Source organism: Eurosta solidaginis, chromosome 1, assembly GCF_040869045.1.
Source record: "Eurosta solidaginis isolate ZX-2024a chromosome 1, ASM4086904v1, whole genome shotgun sequence".
NCBI classification, from domain to species: Eukaryota; Metazoa; Arthropoda; class Insecta; order Diptera; family Tephritidae; genus Eurosta; species Eurosta solidaginis.
This window is the reverse complement of record NC_090319.1, coordinates 256,597,117-256,613,173: the sequence shown is the minus strand read 5'-3', so window position 1 is coordinate 256,613,173 and position 16,057 is coordinate 256,597,117. Positions and strand designations below refer to the sequence as shown.

General features: G+C 42.7%; 1 protein-coding gene across 2 annotated transcripts in view; it reads right to left on the bottom strand.

Moving 5' to 3' along the window:
* Window positions 1–5,865: 5,865 nt before the first annotated feature.
* The window catches only part of LOC137242132 (membrane alanyl aminopeptidase-like), a 67,444-nt gene continuing 57,252 nt past the window's right edge, over window positions 5,866–16,057 (bottom strand). For both annotated transcript variants that reach the window (XM_067769504.1, XM_067769507.1), the window contains exons 3-7: window positions 8,659–8,817; window positions 8,120–8,594; window positions 7,803–8,044; window positions 6,587–7,714; window positions 5,866–6,511 (exon numbers count right to left, since the gene is read on the bottom strand). In XM_067769504.1, coding sequence (XP_067625605.1) covers window positions 6,211–6,511; window positions 6,587–7,714; window positions 7,803–8,044; window positions 8,120–8,594; window positions 8,659–8,817 — 2,305 coding nt within the window. In that variant the 3' untranslated portion in view covers window positions 5,866–6,210. The remainder of the gene's footprint in view (window positions 6,512–6,586; window positions 7,715–7,802; window positions 8,045–8,119; window positions 8,595–8,658; window positions 8,818–16,057) is intronic.

Sequence of the window (16,057 nt, the reverse complement as noted above, 5' to 3'; positions counted from 1 at the left end):
TAAAATTATCCTGTACTATAGCACTCATCAACAGCTTTCATTTGATATCCATGTTTTATAAACACATTCTAGGGGTACCCGGGTCCACGTTTTGGGCTATATCTCGAGACCCTAGCCTCCCAGTTGTATGCAAATTATCCTGTACTATAGCACTCATCAACAGCTTCCATTTGATATCCATATTGTATAAACACATTCTAGGGGTACCCGGGTCCACGTTTTGGGTTATATCTCGAGACCCTAGCCTCCCAGTTGTATGAAAATTATCCTGTACTATAGCACTCATCAACACTTTTCATTTGATATCCGTATTGTATAAACACATTTTAGGGGTACCCGGGTCCACGTTTTGGGATATATCTCGAGACCCTAGCCTCCCAGTTCTATGAAAATTATCTATACTATAGCACTCATCAACAGATTTCATTTGATATCCATGTTGTATAAACACATTCTAGGGGTATCCGGGTCCACGTTTTGGGCTATATCTCGAGACCCTAGCCTCCCAGTTGTATGAAAAGTATCCTGTACTATAGCACTCATCAACAGCTTTGATTTGATATCCATGTTTTATAAACACATTCTAGGGGTACCCGGGTCCATGTTTTGGGCTATATCTCGAGACCCTAGCCTCCCAGTTGTATGCAAACTATCCTGTACTATAGCACTCATCGACAGCTTCCATTTGATATCCATATTGTATAAACACATTCTAGGGGTACCCGGATCCACGTTTTGGGCTATATATCGAGACCCTAGCCTCTCAGTTGTATGAAAATTATCCTGTACTATAGCACTCATCAACAGTTTTCATTTGATATCCATATTGTATAAAGACATTCTAGGGGTACCCGGGTCCATGTTTTGGGCTATATCTCGAGACCGTAGCCTCCCAATTGTATGAAAATTATCCTGTACTATAGCACTCATCAACAGCTTTCATTTGATATCCATATTGTATAAACACATTCTAGGGGTACCCGGGTCCACGTTTTCGCCTATATCTGGAGACCCTAGTCACTAGGGGGTATGAAAATTATCCTGTACTATAGCACTCATCAACAGCTTTCATTTGATACCCATAATGTAAAAACACATTCTAGGTGTATCCGGCCACGTTTTGGGCTATATCTCGAGACCTTATCCTCCCAGTTGTATGAAAATCATCCTGTACTATAGCACTCATCAACAGATTTCATTTGATATCCATATTGTATAAGCACATTCTAGGGGTACCCGGAACCACGTTTTGGGCTATATCTCGAGAACCTAGCCTCCAAGTTGTATGAAAATTATCCTGTACTATAGACTCATCAACAGCTTTCATTTTACATCCATATTGTATAAACACATTCTAGGGGTACCCGGGTCCACGTTTTGATCTCAAGACCCTAGACACGTAGCGAAAAAAGGTAGACGTTGGCCGATTCTCAGACCTACCCAATATGCTCACAAAATTTCATGAGAATCGGTTCAGCCGTTTCGGAGGAGTTCAGCCTCTAAAACCGTGACAGAAGAATTTTATATATTAGATTATGTATAGAGAAAAAGTAATACAAACTAGAATTTTAATTGTGTGCAACGGCGAGCATGAAATTAATTAAACTGTTTTCGCGTTTATATTTTTCAAATTAATTTGCAATATTAAACAAAATGCTTGTCGATATCTTGCCTTTTCTATATGGCTCGCCTCTAGCTGAAATTTCCAGAAGTTTTGTTTCTGTTATTGCCTGTGCGTTTTTTATTTTATTAATGAAATTAAATATGTTGGGCACTTCAATTGGCTTTGTGCTACCCGTCGATGGAATTATTTGTTCGGGCTTTACCCAATTTCGTGATATTATACATCTTCCATAAATCGATTGGATATAACGCCTTCTTTCAACGTGGCTGTGTTCTAGGAAGTGGCAGTCCAATATATTGTTACGAATATTAGCAAAACTAAGGAGTGCTGCCATCTCCAGGCCGATGCTAAGCAGTGACGTGAATTCACATCAATAATTCAATCATTATGTATCTACATAAACGAATCAATAATTGCGTCTACACATATGTACACATTCCGACGAGCACCATTTACATACAAGGCAGCGAGAGATGAGATGTCACACACAGATGAATTTACTTATACGCTTATGTGTGTGCGGGAGACTGTAAACTACAAACTCACATATGTACATCTGAGAAGCGCTAAAAAGTAGACAATTGTAAACAAGTAGAAACTATATGAGAACTATACACACACGAATATAGTTGGTAAGTTCTGGAAATGGAAGAGCCTAGAAGTATGCAGCGTAAACTATAAAAGCGGGGCAGGCGAGTAAGAAGAATTCAGTTTGATTTGAGTTGTCAAGCAGTTGCGATAAAGACGATATCTAGCGAGCAATAGCAGTATTATTTTGAATAGTAGAGTTTCATTGAGCTATCAATCAGTGTGGTTATTAAGCAAGCTATTCGTTGCACAGTTGAGTGTATTGTGAAGTACTTTAATAAAGGCCATTTTTCCATTATCCAATATTGGAGTTATTTATTCAACAGTTTAGTGATTCGAACTTAGCAGAGGATTGCAAATAAGAGGATTTGCAAGTAAAATTCGTTACAATATGTTACCTCGAAATAACTCTATAAGTTTTCTATTTCGGATTTATATTCCGTTTCTTCGCTATCCACCTGAAATTCCTTTCAAATATCAATCCGGAAGCATCAGCTACCATTTCCTCTGGAACAAATGCAGGAGCTAATAAATATTTCAATCTCATCGTACAATTGCGCAACTTCTATAATTTGTTTGCAGCTCTAATGATTACAATGATTTCCAAAACTTTTTGGACTAGTGCAAAATTCAGAAAGTAATCCCACCGACAAAAAAAAAAAAAAAAACATTTAATTTTGCGCAAAATTTAATGTTTTTATGTTTTTTTTTTTGTCGTCTGATTCCCTCACTAGGGTAGGCATCTTGCAGTTGGTGTGAGGTCTTAACCGAACTCCATAGCGCCCGACTATGAGACGGAGCGGCTTAGGACTGGCATCTTCGCCATTTCGCCTAATAGGAGAGCAGCGGGATGCCGATGACCAAGAACCATTGAACGATTTGCAGCCAGGGGATATATTCGGCTGAATTCGAATAGAGCCTTCCCGATACCGGGCTACCCTGGGAAGTATTGATGACCTTACCACATTAAGAGGCGCTGCTGTGGCGGACGCCTCTTTCACCGTATTTAATACTGGAACCCTGAGCCCGCCTTTTCCGGCAGGTGGTCGTACGACCAAGATGAATGACTCAATATCTAATCGAGAGATTGCGGTGGCTGGAGGAAGTGGTTGCAAACCTCCAAAGGCAAGGCATAGACGCGCGCTTTGAGGTGGTAGATAAAGAGCAAATCACCATGGTACCAAACGTTAAAATATGGATACCATGCGTGATGAAGTCGGAGGATACGCTGCAACTGCAGAATCAGAATCCGAATATACAGACACCTGATTGGTAGGTACTTACTGTATCTCGGCCTACGGAGGAAGGTCAGTTCTACATCTTCCAAATAAACAAATAAGCGGAGCTTATATTGTGCACGCAGCTCGGCAAAAAGCTTGAGCTTAATATGCGATTCAGGAAAAGAAGTTCCGAGGATAACATTCATAAAACGCTAGAAGTGGGCGAAGTCGAAAAGGACCTCAAAAGCCCTAGAGAAAAGGGACAAGTGGAGGACGCCGACGTCACCACGAAGGTGTTAGAAGACGACCAACATCCAAATGGTGCTGCGAATCGCACAGAGGAACACCCAGCACAGCATTTACGACTCGGGTAAAGAAGTTCCGAGATAAAAATCGTAATTAGAAACAAGTTTGAGAGGCTGAAGAGGGTATCGAAAGCCTTAAACCAAAAGGGCAAGGGGAAGACGAAGACATCCAGACGAAGGTGTTGGTTTGGGAAAAACATCCCAGTGGTGCTGCGAGTCTTACTTATAAACCTCCAACACAGTAAAATGGCATAGAGCGAACTCCTCCTAAACTTTGAGGAAGGTTCGTTTGACGTGGCGCTAATCCAGAACCCGTGGCCCTCATTGGGAGAAAAGATTTCTGGGCTCATCGTGTGTGGATTTGGCGCTCATAGGCGGCGACGCAAATGCGCACCACAATGCGTGGGGAGGAGGATATACAAATGAGCGAGGTAAATCTCTATTTTGTTACATCCTGCAAACCAATTTGCAGATAGCCAACAAGGTAAGTGTCCCCACATACGTTGGTCCAACATCCAGCAATGTTCTTGATAAAGGTATGAATGGATGGTTATTGCTACACCATCCTTCTCCGACCATGCGTATATCATCTCCAGCATTCCACTGAAAAGGGTAGAGAAGGATGGAACATTTAGAAACCCTAGGTCCACGAAGTGAATGAAATTCCAAAAACATGTATAAACAAAACTGGGACATACCAAAGTGGTTGCCAATTTGGAGGAAATGGAGGAGTGCAATGATTTCCTAACAAGGAAGTTTATGACTGCGTATAACAGAGCTTGTCCTCTAAAAGATTCAGAGGATAGACAAAGCTGCCATGATGGGGAGATGAGCTGAGTCTTCTTAGAAGACAGGTAACAGAAATGTTAAAGCTGGCAAACACTGCGGAAAGCGAAACGTGCCAGGACGAGTAAAGGGATCAAAGGGAGCGTGAAATTTCCAGGGCGAAGAGAGTCTCATGGAAAAATGTCTGTACGGACATAGACCCCTCCAGCGAAACAGCACGGTTGAAAAAGTCCTAGCATGGGGATACTAATAAACAAAGAGAACGGGGAATGGTCACGTTATTATTGTAGCAGTGCTTCGCCTCATCCAATAGGTACGACAAATCACAAATTGCCATCAATATCTAATGGGAGTGCAAGGAAACTTGCTATTTCAACAGAGGTGGCCCATAATGGGAGGGATGTTAGAGGCGTTGGTTCCACATTACAATTGAAGAGATGATTGGTGTCATGTGGGGACACGTTAAAAGCAGGACATACATTTTGTATGTCAGGGTTGATTCTGGAGAGGTGAGAGTTTAAACTGTTCCAGTACCCAGATAGAAGTTGAGCTAGAGTGACGTGCGTTTCCCTAGGGAGAGTGCGTTCCTATTCTGCTAGTTCTGAGTATTTTTCTTTATGTACTGCGTTCGTCGGGCAATTCGTGACATAGAGGTCCGACGCCTGTTTGTGGATATCACTGAGGACCTGCTTGTGCTTTTTTGCTTCATATGGCTGTGTTCTCAGATTCTGTACTTCCTCATAATGCTTACGGAGATGACTCTCTAAGCCTCTGAGAGGCTACCCTCATCAATCAGATGTCTATTGGGATGCCCAAGTTTCTGGCTATGCAACAGAAACTGTTTTGGGAATTATCTCGCCTCGCTGTGAAGGTGGTGTTCTTGGGACATAAGAAAACAGCCCGTAGCGGTTAGGCGGAGACGCCTAGCATGAATCGGCTGGCCAATTGCTTTGTAAGTAGTAATGAGCGTTTCTTTGCCTTTACCCCAAGTGCTGCCGGCAAGAGATTTGTTGATTTTATTACCGCTCTGGGTTTTCGGAACAATTGCGGTTGCATGCTCTCCAAAATGTAGATCCTGATCGAGCGTCACACCCAAGATTTTAGAGTGCAAGACAGTTAAAGCAACAAATGAGATGCCTGCAAGAACGGTCAAGGCATTTGTCAGAACGATAAATGATACCGGCTTGTTTGACAGCAAGTCATACCGCCGAAGGGGACCTCGCTTGGGAAATGCTTCCTAAGGTATTTGGGTGTTCCATTTTCTGGGACTCCAATCCTGTGCCACTGATGTTCCAATTAGATTTAAGGACTTAGAAGAAATATAATTCAGTTACCAAACCAATTTTTTTTGAACTCATTTCAGAAATATTTATTAGTTTCCCACATCTCTTAATATGAAATAAAAAAGACACAATTTTTTAACTCTTTTAAAACCTGACGTTGATCAAACGTAATGATCAGGGCCCCAAAATCCATCAAAATCCATTATTAAACCTAAAATGGGAAATCCATTGTAGAATTTTGTCTCTTCATAAAAAATAGCGATATTACTTAAAAAAAAAACAGCTCTTAGACGACGAAATGACGTGATGGATACTTATTCGTAATTAATTCAAATATGTTATAAAGCTAAAATAATTATGTACGTGCGTATATACAATTTCTATGTGGTTATTACAAAGCACTTTTAATGTAACAAGCGCCCAAGAACCACACATAGAAGTAGAGCCAGAAGGGCAACAGAATTCGTTGCAGCACCGTTGGATTTGCGTAGCTGCAAATAGTTCTTGAAGCTACCCAGCCTATTTTTGGCCCAAACTAAATTTTCTGCCACCGTCTTTTCAGCTGAGTCCAATGTCGATGCTGAACTACCAAATTTAGATTTGTTCCTTTGATTAAACTCCTTCAAACTCTGCTGTTCACTCTCTTTGGTAAAACGTGAAGCCATGCCGGAAAGGGCTGAAGCCACCGAGGAATAGTCACCCATACTATAAAACGACAATTAAATATATTTAAGCACTTAAAATTAGTTCCATTTTTAGCTTCAGATAAGTAGTACTTACGAATTAGCAAGCTCCTCAAAGTTTTCTGTAACCAATTTAAAGACTGTCGCGACATTTTCGTTGTTAGAAGTGTATAGGCTGCTGAGTGCGCTTGCCTTATCCTGGCGCCGAATGTCATCGCTTATAATTGTTTTAAAATATTTCTCAATTAGTTTGGTATCCTTCACACATCCCAACGAATTAATGATCAGGGTTTGCTCAGTTGCTGAATTGCTAGTTAAAAACTTCTTAAATAGTGTATCATAACTACTTTCATTGCCATAACGCAAGGCATTACAATACACAACCGACCGGACGTTCACAGGTACGGCAGCTGTGCCAATATTGGCAAAATGCTTCTTTGATTTCTCGATGCAGTCTGTGTTACCGAATTGACAAGCGAATGACAAGATCTTGGCGCGAGCATAAATTTCTAATGCAGTGTCGGTAGTGCGCTCATCGAAACCAAGCTGCTGGTACGCCTTTTCAATAAGTTCAAGAATATATGCGGCGAAGCTTTGAATGTCATCACCAAGACGGATGATAACATACGAATAACCACTAAAAGCTGAGCTCCACGGCACGTATTCGATTTCAGTTGCTAAGTACTCGAGTATTTTGAGGGCTAAGTCATATTCTATGACATTAGCGCGCGCTAAGTTGAAAAGATCATCAATTATTTGTGCACGATTCAGTGAGTGAATGCCACCCCAGTTGCTTGAGCTTAAAGCATTTTTGATGGCGTGCCAATTACTTTCATCGTAGTTGACGCGGTAGTAACCAGATTCTTGTATGTTGAAAATTATCCATTCGACGTTGTTGTCTAATGCAAACTTGACTTCAGACTTCGTTGGATTTAAATAGAACTTAGGAGTTGTGGACTTAAAATCTTTTTCGTTGCTGGTCGTATAAGATATTGGAACTGTGTAAAGCAGGGAATTGTCACAAATTTCATGATCTTTGAGCAAGAAACGCTTCTGTTTAATGCTGAACGAGTTTTTGTCATCGGATAATTTAACAGTTATAAGAGGATAACCAACTTGTTGTGTAAAGCCATTGTAAACAGATTCTGCGTATAGTTTAGTTTCTGCAGGCCAATGTTCTTGCCAAATTTCGAGCAGATTTGCTGGAACGGAGTTTTGGTATTGGCTAAAAAAAGGAAAAATTTATTTTTAGTACCTTAAGCGCAAACATGTAATCCCAAATATTCATGTTATATAGGTGTATAGGTATGTACTTTTTTTTCAGATAGGCCTGTAGTGAGGCTTTAAAATTTTCTTCGCCCATTGCATGTTTAATCATGCGAATAACACTGGCACCTTTATTGTACGAAATGCTGTTGAACATACGACTCAAATCGGTAGGTGTGTGAGTGTTTTCATCGCTCATGGGATTGGTGCTATTTGTAGAGTCCATTCCCATAACTGATTGAACTTGATCGAACACAAATTGTTGGTCCAAACCCAGTCCTGTTTCAACCTATGGAAATGAAAAAACCAAATTTTTATGGAATACATACATATGTATATTAGACATTGCCTGACTAAATCATACCATTGCTGTACCAAAGTATTGAAAGTATCGTGCAAATCCTTCATTCAGCCAAGTATAACTCCACCAATCACAAGTGACCAAATCACCAAACCACATATGAGTCTGTTCATGAGCTACCACTGTGGCAATTGATTGTTTAGCGCTAAGCGTTGTAGAGCTAACATCGTAAAGCAAAGCTCTTTCTCTATAGGTCAACAGGCCCCAATTCTCCATAGCGCCAGCGGAAAAATCAGGAATGGCAGCCATATGCATTTTATCATTACCCATATCATAATATTTAATACCAAAGTAGCTGTCCAATTTGCTTAGAATTTCTTGGCCAACGTTAAAGCTATATTCGGTTTGATCGTAGTACTCTGGACGCGAAATCACTCCAAATTGACTGTTATATCGTTGCGTGAACTCGGAAACGATAAATGCCAATAAATAGGTAGACATGTGTGGAGTTCTCACATATATATCTTCCTCATAGTCTCTGTAATATTGCATTATTATTTTTAACGGAAGTCAGTAGACGCGATGATATAAGTAGAACTCACCCATAAGAAATTTTCTTTGAAATCCTTGTATTTCCAAATGTATTGTAGTGCTTGGGACGTCTGATTGTTACGTCGAAAGTGGCTTTGAATTTAGGCTCGTCGAAAGAAGGGAAAGCACGCCTGGCATGATTCGGCTGGAATTGCGTTGAGCCGATCCATCTTAGAATAAAAGCAAAAAATCATATGATAAAAATCGTATGTCATATAGAATAACATAATTATGTAGTAAAGTAAATAGTATAAGTGCTCTGCGGGATATGTCTTGGCTGCTCTCCCAAATTCACCGTTATTGCCGGCTTGTTTATAGATAACTCCTATTTGAGCATGGTTCTCCCAATATTTAATAATTTTATTACATGTAAATAAGAGAAGGTTTGGTCAACGACTAAACTGAAAATCCCTATAAGAAACTAGGACCTATGTTATCGAATATCCCCGTCCTATTGGCAAATACTAGAGGCTTTCTAGAATCTATACCACTTGTTACTAGATCTGATAGCTTTGCCACTCTTAAATGCCTTGGCCTTGGGAGCGCAGTGCAAGAGCACAAAACATACTTCCCATTGAGCATGAACTTAATACCGCACACTTAGTTGACAACCTCATGACAGTGCTGTAGAGGAGCCCTTGTACTACTTAATTTAATTTTAATTCAACCTCCACAGTGATTTGCAAACATTGCGAGTTTATTTATGCTTATCAGTAAGAATTCATCTGCTTTACAGCTGCCGTGTCGGCGGAGTCACGTAGGTCCCGTCTTGCCAATTTGTAGAAAAAAGCACAACGCAAATGGAAAAGAAGTTTGTTTCAAATTTCCTCGGAGGTAAATCGCGCCAAGCATTTTTTAACATTCCGGTAGTTGGCGCCGGGGTGAGATATTAAGAAATTTGTTACCGAACGGATGAATTTCGCTATCAAGTTTAAATAAACTTTCCATCGAGCTACAAACTTGAAACCTCACACATATGTAGTTAGGAAGACTGAGGCTCACAGGTTGAGACAACAACATAGTTCATACGACACTTGGAATCTTTCGACCAAGTTTTATGTTACTTCCTGGAAAGCAGGAGGCATGAAATTTTACACGTTTTTCAGTGTCGAAACGGGTTGGAATACTTCGAGTCATAAATTCAAGCGATGTCAAGTATGCGAACGAATTTCCGTTGAACCACCGACTTTTGGATTTTCAGAAAGGCTACTACAGTGAATTTTTTCATAAAGATGCGTTCAACGCAATCTCATGCATGCCAGTAACATCGCCACAATAACGCAAGATGTTGCGCTTGTAAATATGAGAAAACTTCAGACTTGGTAGTTGAAGTTTATTGCACCTTGCCCATTTACATACAAAATTTAGCAAAGCGATGTTATAAACATTCTCACTATAAAAGAAAAATACTTGATCACATATGTATTTTTTATCCTATTAATTTGTTAAATTGCAGTTAACTGTGAAAAATGTTAGAAAAGTATCAACAAGTGGGAAAAATAATTCCACTTGCAAAGTGTGAGAGCACCCCTAGCCAAAGCAAATGTCGAGTTATTCTTAAGCTTTACTTGCAACAAAAGTTGACATTTGGCAACTTTTCCATATCAGATGGCGCCAGTGTCGCTCAATTTGCCGTTCTCCATAAAAATACGTGATATCTACTAATCATGCATAAGATTGCGTTAAACACATCTATATGAAAAGCTTCTTATATGATGCGGCCTTTATAGACTACCTACTGATGTGAAAATAAAAGTTGAATATCTTAATCTTATATATTACTAGCCTTTACCCGCGGCCCCGTCCGCAAGGAGAAAATGAAATATGTGGGCTATTCACGTTAGCCTGCTTATAAAGTTATCTGTTTAAAATTTTTTTTCTGTCTAATGCATTTTATTTTTGTAATTGAGTAAAAAAAAGAACTTTATGAGCTGATAACCTGATAGGATCCCAAAATGATAACGAAATTATCCAGAAAAAGCCACGAAATGACCCCGACGCTATCGCGGACGGATCCCGAAAACCATCCAGAAACGCCCCGGAAGTGTTTCCAAAAGTTCCCGAAGTAGTCCCAAAAAAAACCCGAAATGACAACGATACGATTCTAGACTTATCCAGATAACCACACAGAAATGATGCCTGAAGGGTACCAAATTGATCCCGAAATAGTCCCGAAAAAGTTCCGAAATTACCCTGACGGGCTCCCGGAAGGATCTCAGAAACCATCCAGAAAATATCCAGGAAGGGTCCCTAAATTATCCCGACTAACTCCAGAAAAAGTTCCGAAATGGCTCCGAGGGGACCCACGATGGATCGCGAAAACCATACAGAAATGATTCCGGAAGGATTCCAAAATGATCCCGAAATAGTCCGGAATTGACCCAGATGGGATCCCGCACAGATCCAGAAATGATCCCGGAAAAGTAACAAAAAATCCCGAAATGGCTCCTACGGCATCCCGGACGGATCCAGAAATGATCTCGGAAGGGTCCCCAAATGATCCCAAAATGGTCCCGAAATGACCCTGATGGATCCGGCAAACCATCAAGAAATTATGCCGAAAGGGTCCCAAAATGATCCCGAAATAATACAGAAAAAGTCACGAAACGACCCCTAGATGATCCCCAAATGATCCCGTATTAGCCCCGAAAAGGCCCCGAAATAACCCCGACGGGATCCCGGACAAATCCCGAAAACCATCCAGAAATGATGCCGGAAGGAATCCCAAATGATTCCGTAAAAGTCCCGCATTGATTCCGACGGGATCCCGAACGGATACCGAAAATCATCCAGAAGTGACGCCGGAAAGGTCCTCAAATGATCACCTAATAGTCCCGAAATGACCCTTAAGGGGTCATGGACGGATCCCTTAAACCATCCAGAAATGATCCCGATATATTCCCGAAGAAGTCCCGAAATGACCCTGACGGGATCTCGAACGCACCCCTAAATGACCCTGACGGGATCCCGGACAGATCCCGAAATCCATCCAGAAATGATCTTGGGAGGGACCACAAATGATCCCGAAAAAGTCCCGCAATGATTCCGAGGGAATCCTGATCGGATACCGATAACCATCCAGAAGTGATGCCGGAAAGGCCCTCAAATGATCACCTAATACCAAAATGACCCTGACGGCATCCCGGACTGATCCCAGAATCCATCCAGAAATGATCTTGGGAAGGTCCCAAAATTATCCCGAAATAGTCTCGGAAAAGTTCAGAAATTACCCTGACGGGTTCCCGGACGAATCCTGAAAGCCATCTCTAAATGATCCCGAAAAAGTCCCGAAATGACCCTGACTGGACCCCGAAAGGATCCCGAAAACTATCCAGAAATGATACCGGAAATGTCCTCAAATGATCACCTAATAGTTCCGAAAAGACCCTGACGGGATCCCGAACGGATCCCGACAACTATCTAGAAATGATGCCGAAAGGGCCCGCAAATGATTCCGTATTAGTCGAGAAAAAGTCCCGAAATGAAACCGACGGGATGCCGGACGAATCCCAAAAACCAGCCAGAAATGATGCCGGAAGGGACACCAAATGATCCCGAAAAAGTCCCGCAATAATTCCGACGGGATCCTGAGCGGATACCGAAAACCATCCAGAAGTGATGCCGAAAAGGTCCTCAAATGATCACCTAATAGTCCCAAAATGACCCTGACGGCATCCCGGACAGATCCCGAAATCCATCCAGAAATGATCTTGGGAGGGTCCCAAAATTATCCCGAAATAGTCTGGGAAAAGTCCAGAAATTACCCTGACTGATACCGGACGAATCCTGAAAACCAATCTTAAATGATGCCGAAAAAGTACCGACCCCGACGAAAAGTAGTGACCCTGATGGGACCCGGAAAGGATCCCGAAAACTAACCAGAAATGATGCCGGAAAGGTCCTCAAATGATCTCCCAATAGTTCCGAAAAGACCCTGACGGGATCCCGAACGAATCCCGACAACTATCCAGAAATGATACCGAAAGGGCCCGCAAATGATCCCGTATTAGTTGAGAAAAAGTCCCGAAATGACCCCGACGGGATGCCGGACGAATCCCAAAAACCATCCAGAAATGATTTTGGAAGGGACCCCAATGATCCCGAAAAAGTCCCGCAATTATTCCGACGGGAATCTGAACGGATACCGAAAACCATCCAGAAGTGATGCCGGAACGGTCCTCAAATGCTCACCTAATAGTCCCAAAATGACCCTGAGGGCATCCCGGACAAATCCCGAAATCCATCCAGAAATGATCTTGGGAAGGTCCCAAAATGATCCCGAAATAGTCTCGGAAAAGTCCAGAAATTACCCTGACGGGTTCCCGGACGAATCCTGAAATGATTCCGAAAAAGCCCCGAAATGACCCTGACGGGATCCCGAAAGGATTCCAAAAACTATCCAGAAATGATGCCGGAAAGGTCCTCAAATGATCCCCTAATAGTTCCGAAATGACCGTGACGGGATCCCGAACGGATCCCGACAACTATCCAGAAATTGTGCCGAAAGGGTCCGCAAATGATCCCGTATTAGTCGAGAAAAAGTCCCGAAATGACCCCGACGGGATCCCGGACGAATCCCAAAAACCATTCAGAAATGATGCCGGTAGGTATCCCAAATGATCCCGAAATAATCCCGAAATGACCTCGTCGGCATCCCGGACGGATACCGAAAATTATCCACAAATGATGCCGGAAAGGTCCACAAATGATCCCCTAATAGTCCCGAAATTACCCTGATGGGATCCCGGACGGATCCCAAAACCATCCAGAAATGATGCCGGAAGAGCCCCCAAATGATCCCGAAAAAGTCCCCAAATGACCCCGACGATATCCCGGACGGATCCCGAAAACCATCCAGAAATGATGCCGGAAGAGCCCCCAAATGATCCCGAAAAAGTCCCCAAATGACCCCGACGAGATCCCGCACGGATCCCGAAAACCATCCAGAAATGATGCCGGAAGAGCCCCAAATGATCCCGAAAAGGTCCCCAAATGACCCCGACATACTCCAGAAAAGGTTCCGAAATGGCTCTGAGGGAATCAACGACGGATCGCGAAAACCATACAGAAATGATTCCGGAAGGATCCCAAAATGATCCCGAAATAGTCCGGAAATGACCCAGATGGGATCCCGCACAGATCCAGAAATGAACCCGGAAGGGTCCAAAAACTATCCCGGAAAAGTAACAAAAAATCCCGAAATGGCTCCTACGGCATCCCGGACGGATCCAGAAATGATCTCGGAAGGGTCTCCAAATGATCCCAAAATAGTCCCGAAATGACCCTGATGGATCCGGCAAACCATCAAGAAATTATGCCGGAAGGGTCCCCAAATGATCCCGAAATAAAACAGAAAAAGTCACGAAACGACCCCTAGAGGATCCCCAAATGATCCCGTATTAGCCCCAAAAAAGTCCCAAAATGACCCTGACGGGATCCCGAAAGGATTCCGAAAACAATACAGAAATGATGCCGGAAAGGTCCTCAAATGATCCCCTAATAGTCCCGAAATGACCGTGACGGGATCCCGACAACTATCCAGAAATGATGCCGAAAGGGTCCGCAAATGATCCCGTATTAGTTGAAAAAAAGTCCCGAAAGGACCACGACGGGATCCCGGACGAATCCCAAAAACCATCCAGAAATGATGCCGGTAGGTATCCCAAATGATCCCGAAATAGTCCCGAAATGACCTCGTCGGCATCACGGACGGATCCCGAAAATTATCCAGAAATGATGCCGGAAAGGTTCCCAAATGATCCCCTAATAGTCCCGAAATTACCCTAATGGGATCCCGGACGGATCCCGAAAACCATCCAGAAATGATGCCGAAAGGGTTCCCAAATGATCCCGTATTAGTCGCGAAAAAGTCCCGAAATGACCCCGACGGGATCCCGGACGGATCCCGAAAACCATCCAGAAATGATGCCGAAAGGGTTCCCAAATGATCCCGTATTAGGCGCGAAAAAGTCCTGAAATGACCCCGACGGGATCCCGGACGGATCCCGAAAACCATCCAGAAATGATGCCGGATGAGCCCCAAAATGATCCCGAAAAAGTCCCCAAATGACCCCGACGAGATCCCGGACGGATCCCGAAAACCATCCAGAAATGATGTCGGAAGAGCCCCCAAATGATCCCGAAAAAGTCCCCAAATGACCCCGACGATATCCCGGACGGATCCCGAAAACCATCCAGAAATGATGCCGGAAGAGCCCTCAAATGATCCCGAAAAAGTCCCCATATGACCCCGACGAGATCCCGCACGGATCCCGAAAACCATTCAGAAATGATGCCGGAAGGGTCCCCAAATGATCGCGAAATAGTCCCGAAATGATTCCGGAATAGTCCCGAAAATGTTCCAAAATAACCCCGACGGGATCCCGGACGGATCCCGTAAACTATACAGAAATGATCCCGGAAGGGTCCCAAAATGATCCCGAAATGGTCCCGAAAAAGTCCCGAAATTACCCCGGCGTAATCCCGGACCGATCCCGAAAACCATCCAGAAATGATCCCGGAAGGGTCTCGATATGACCCTTACGGGATTACAAATAAGGTGAAGCTAATTATAAAACCATGTTAATAAGGCAGCAGGCGCATTGGAGCGAATAAAAAGTTAGATAGAAACATACAGGTAAAGCTAATAAAAGCGTGCTAATAAAAACAATTGATGTAGGGCGGATGGCGGGAGTAGAGGAGAGGACCACTGATCGTTCCTCCAAAATTGTCTAGATCTCGTTCTGTATGTACCAGATACCAAAAACTATTGATTTAGGAGAAAATTTAGATTGAGTTATAACAATTTATGGCTTTACACCAGAGGGGGAAAAAAAGGGGGGCGGGCGGAGGGTGTCACTGCTTACTTTGTAAGCCCTCGACTTATTTGACCCCTTGAGTCTCTGATATTGGTGAAGGCCAGTATACGTAAAGTTATAATGTGTAAAAATTATGAAAAATAATTTCTCGAAGGGTCGTGGGACCCCCACCCCTCATTCCATGTTCGAAAAAAATTTCGCTAGTAGACTACTGTCTGTGTCCCAAATTTCATCAAAATCCGTGTAGCCATTCTGGCGTGATTCAGACGCAAAGACGAAAAAATATAATAATTAAATTATAACTGTTCCTAGGGGGCGGGGACCATGCCCCTTTTGAAAAATATATAGCTAGTAGATCCTTCTAGACTATTGGCTATATGTGTTCAAAATTTCATCCAAATCGGTCCAGCCGTTCTTGCGTTATTGAGTCACAAAGACAATCGTCTGGACAAACATCCAAACATCCAAACATCCAAACATCCAAACATCCAAACATCTAAACATCCAAACATCCAAACATCCAAACATCTTAACATCCAAACTTTCCCATTTATAATATATACTAGCCTTTACCCGCGGCCCCGTCCGCAAG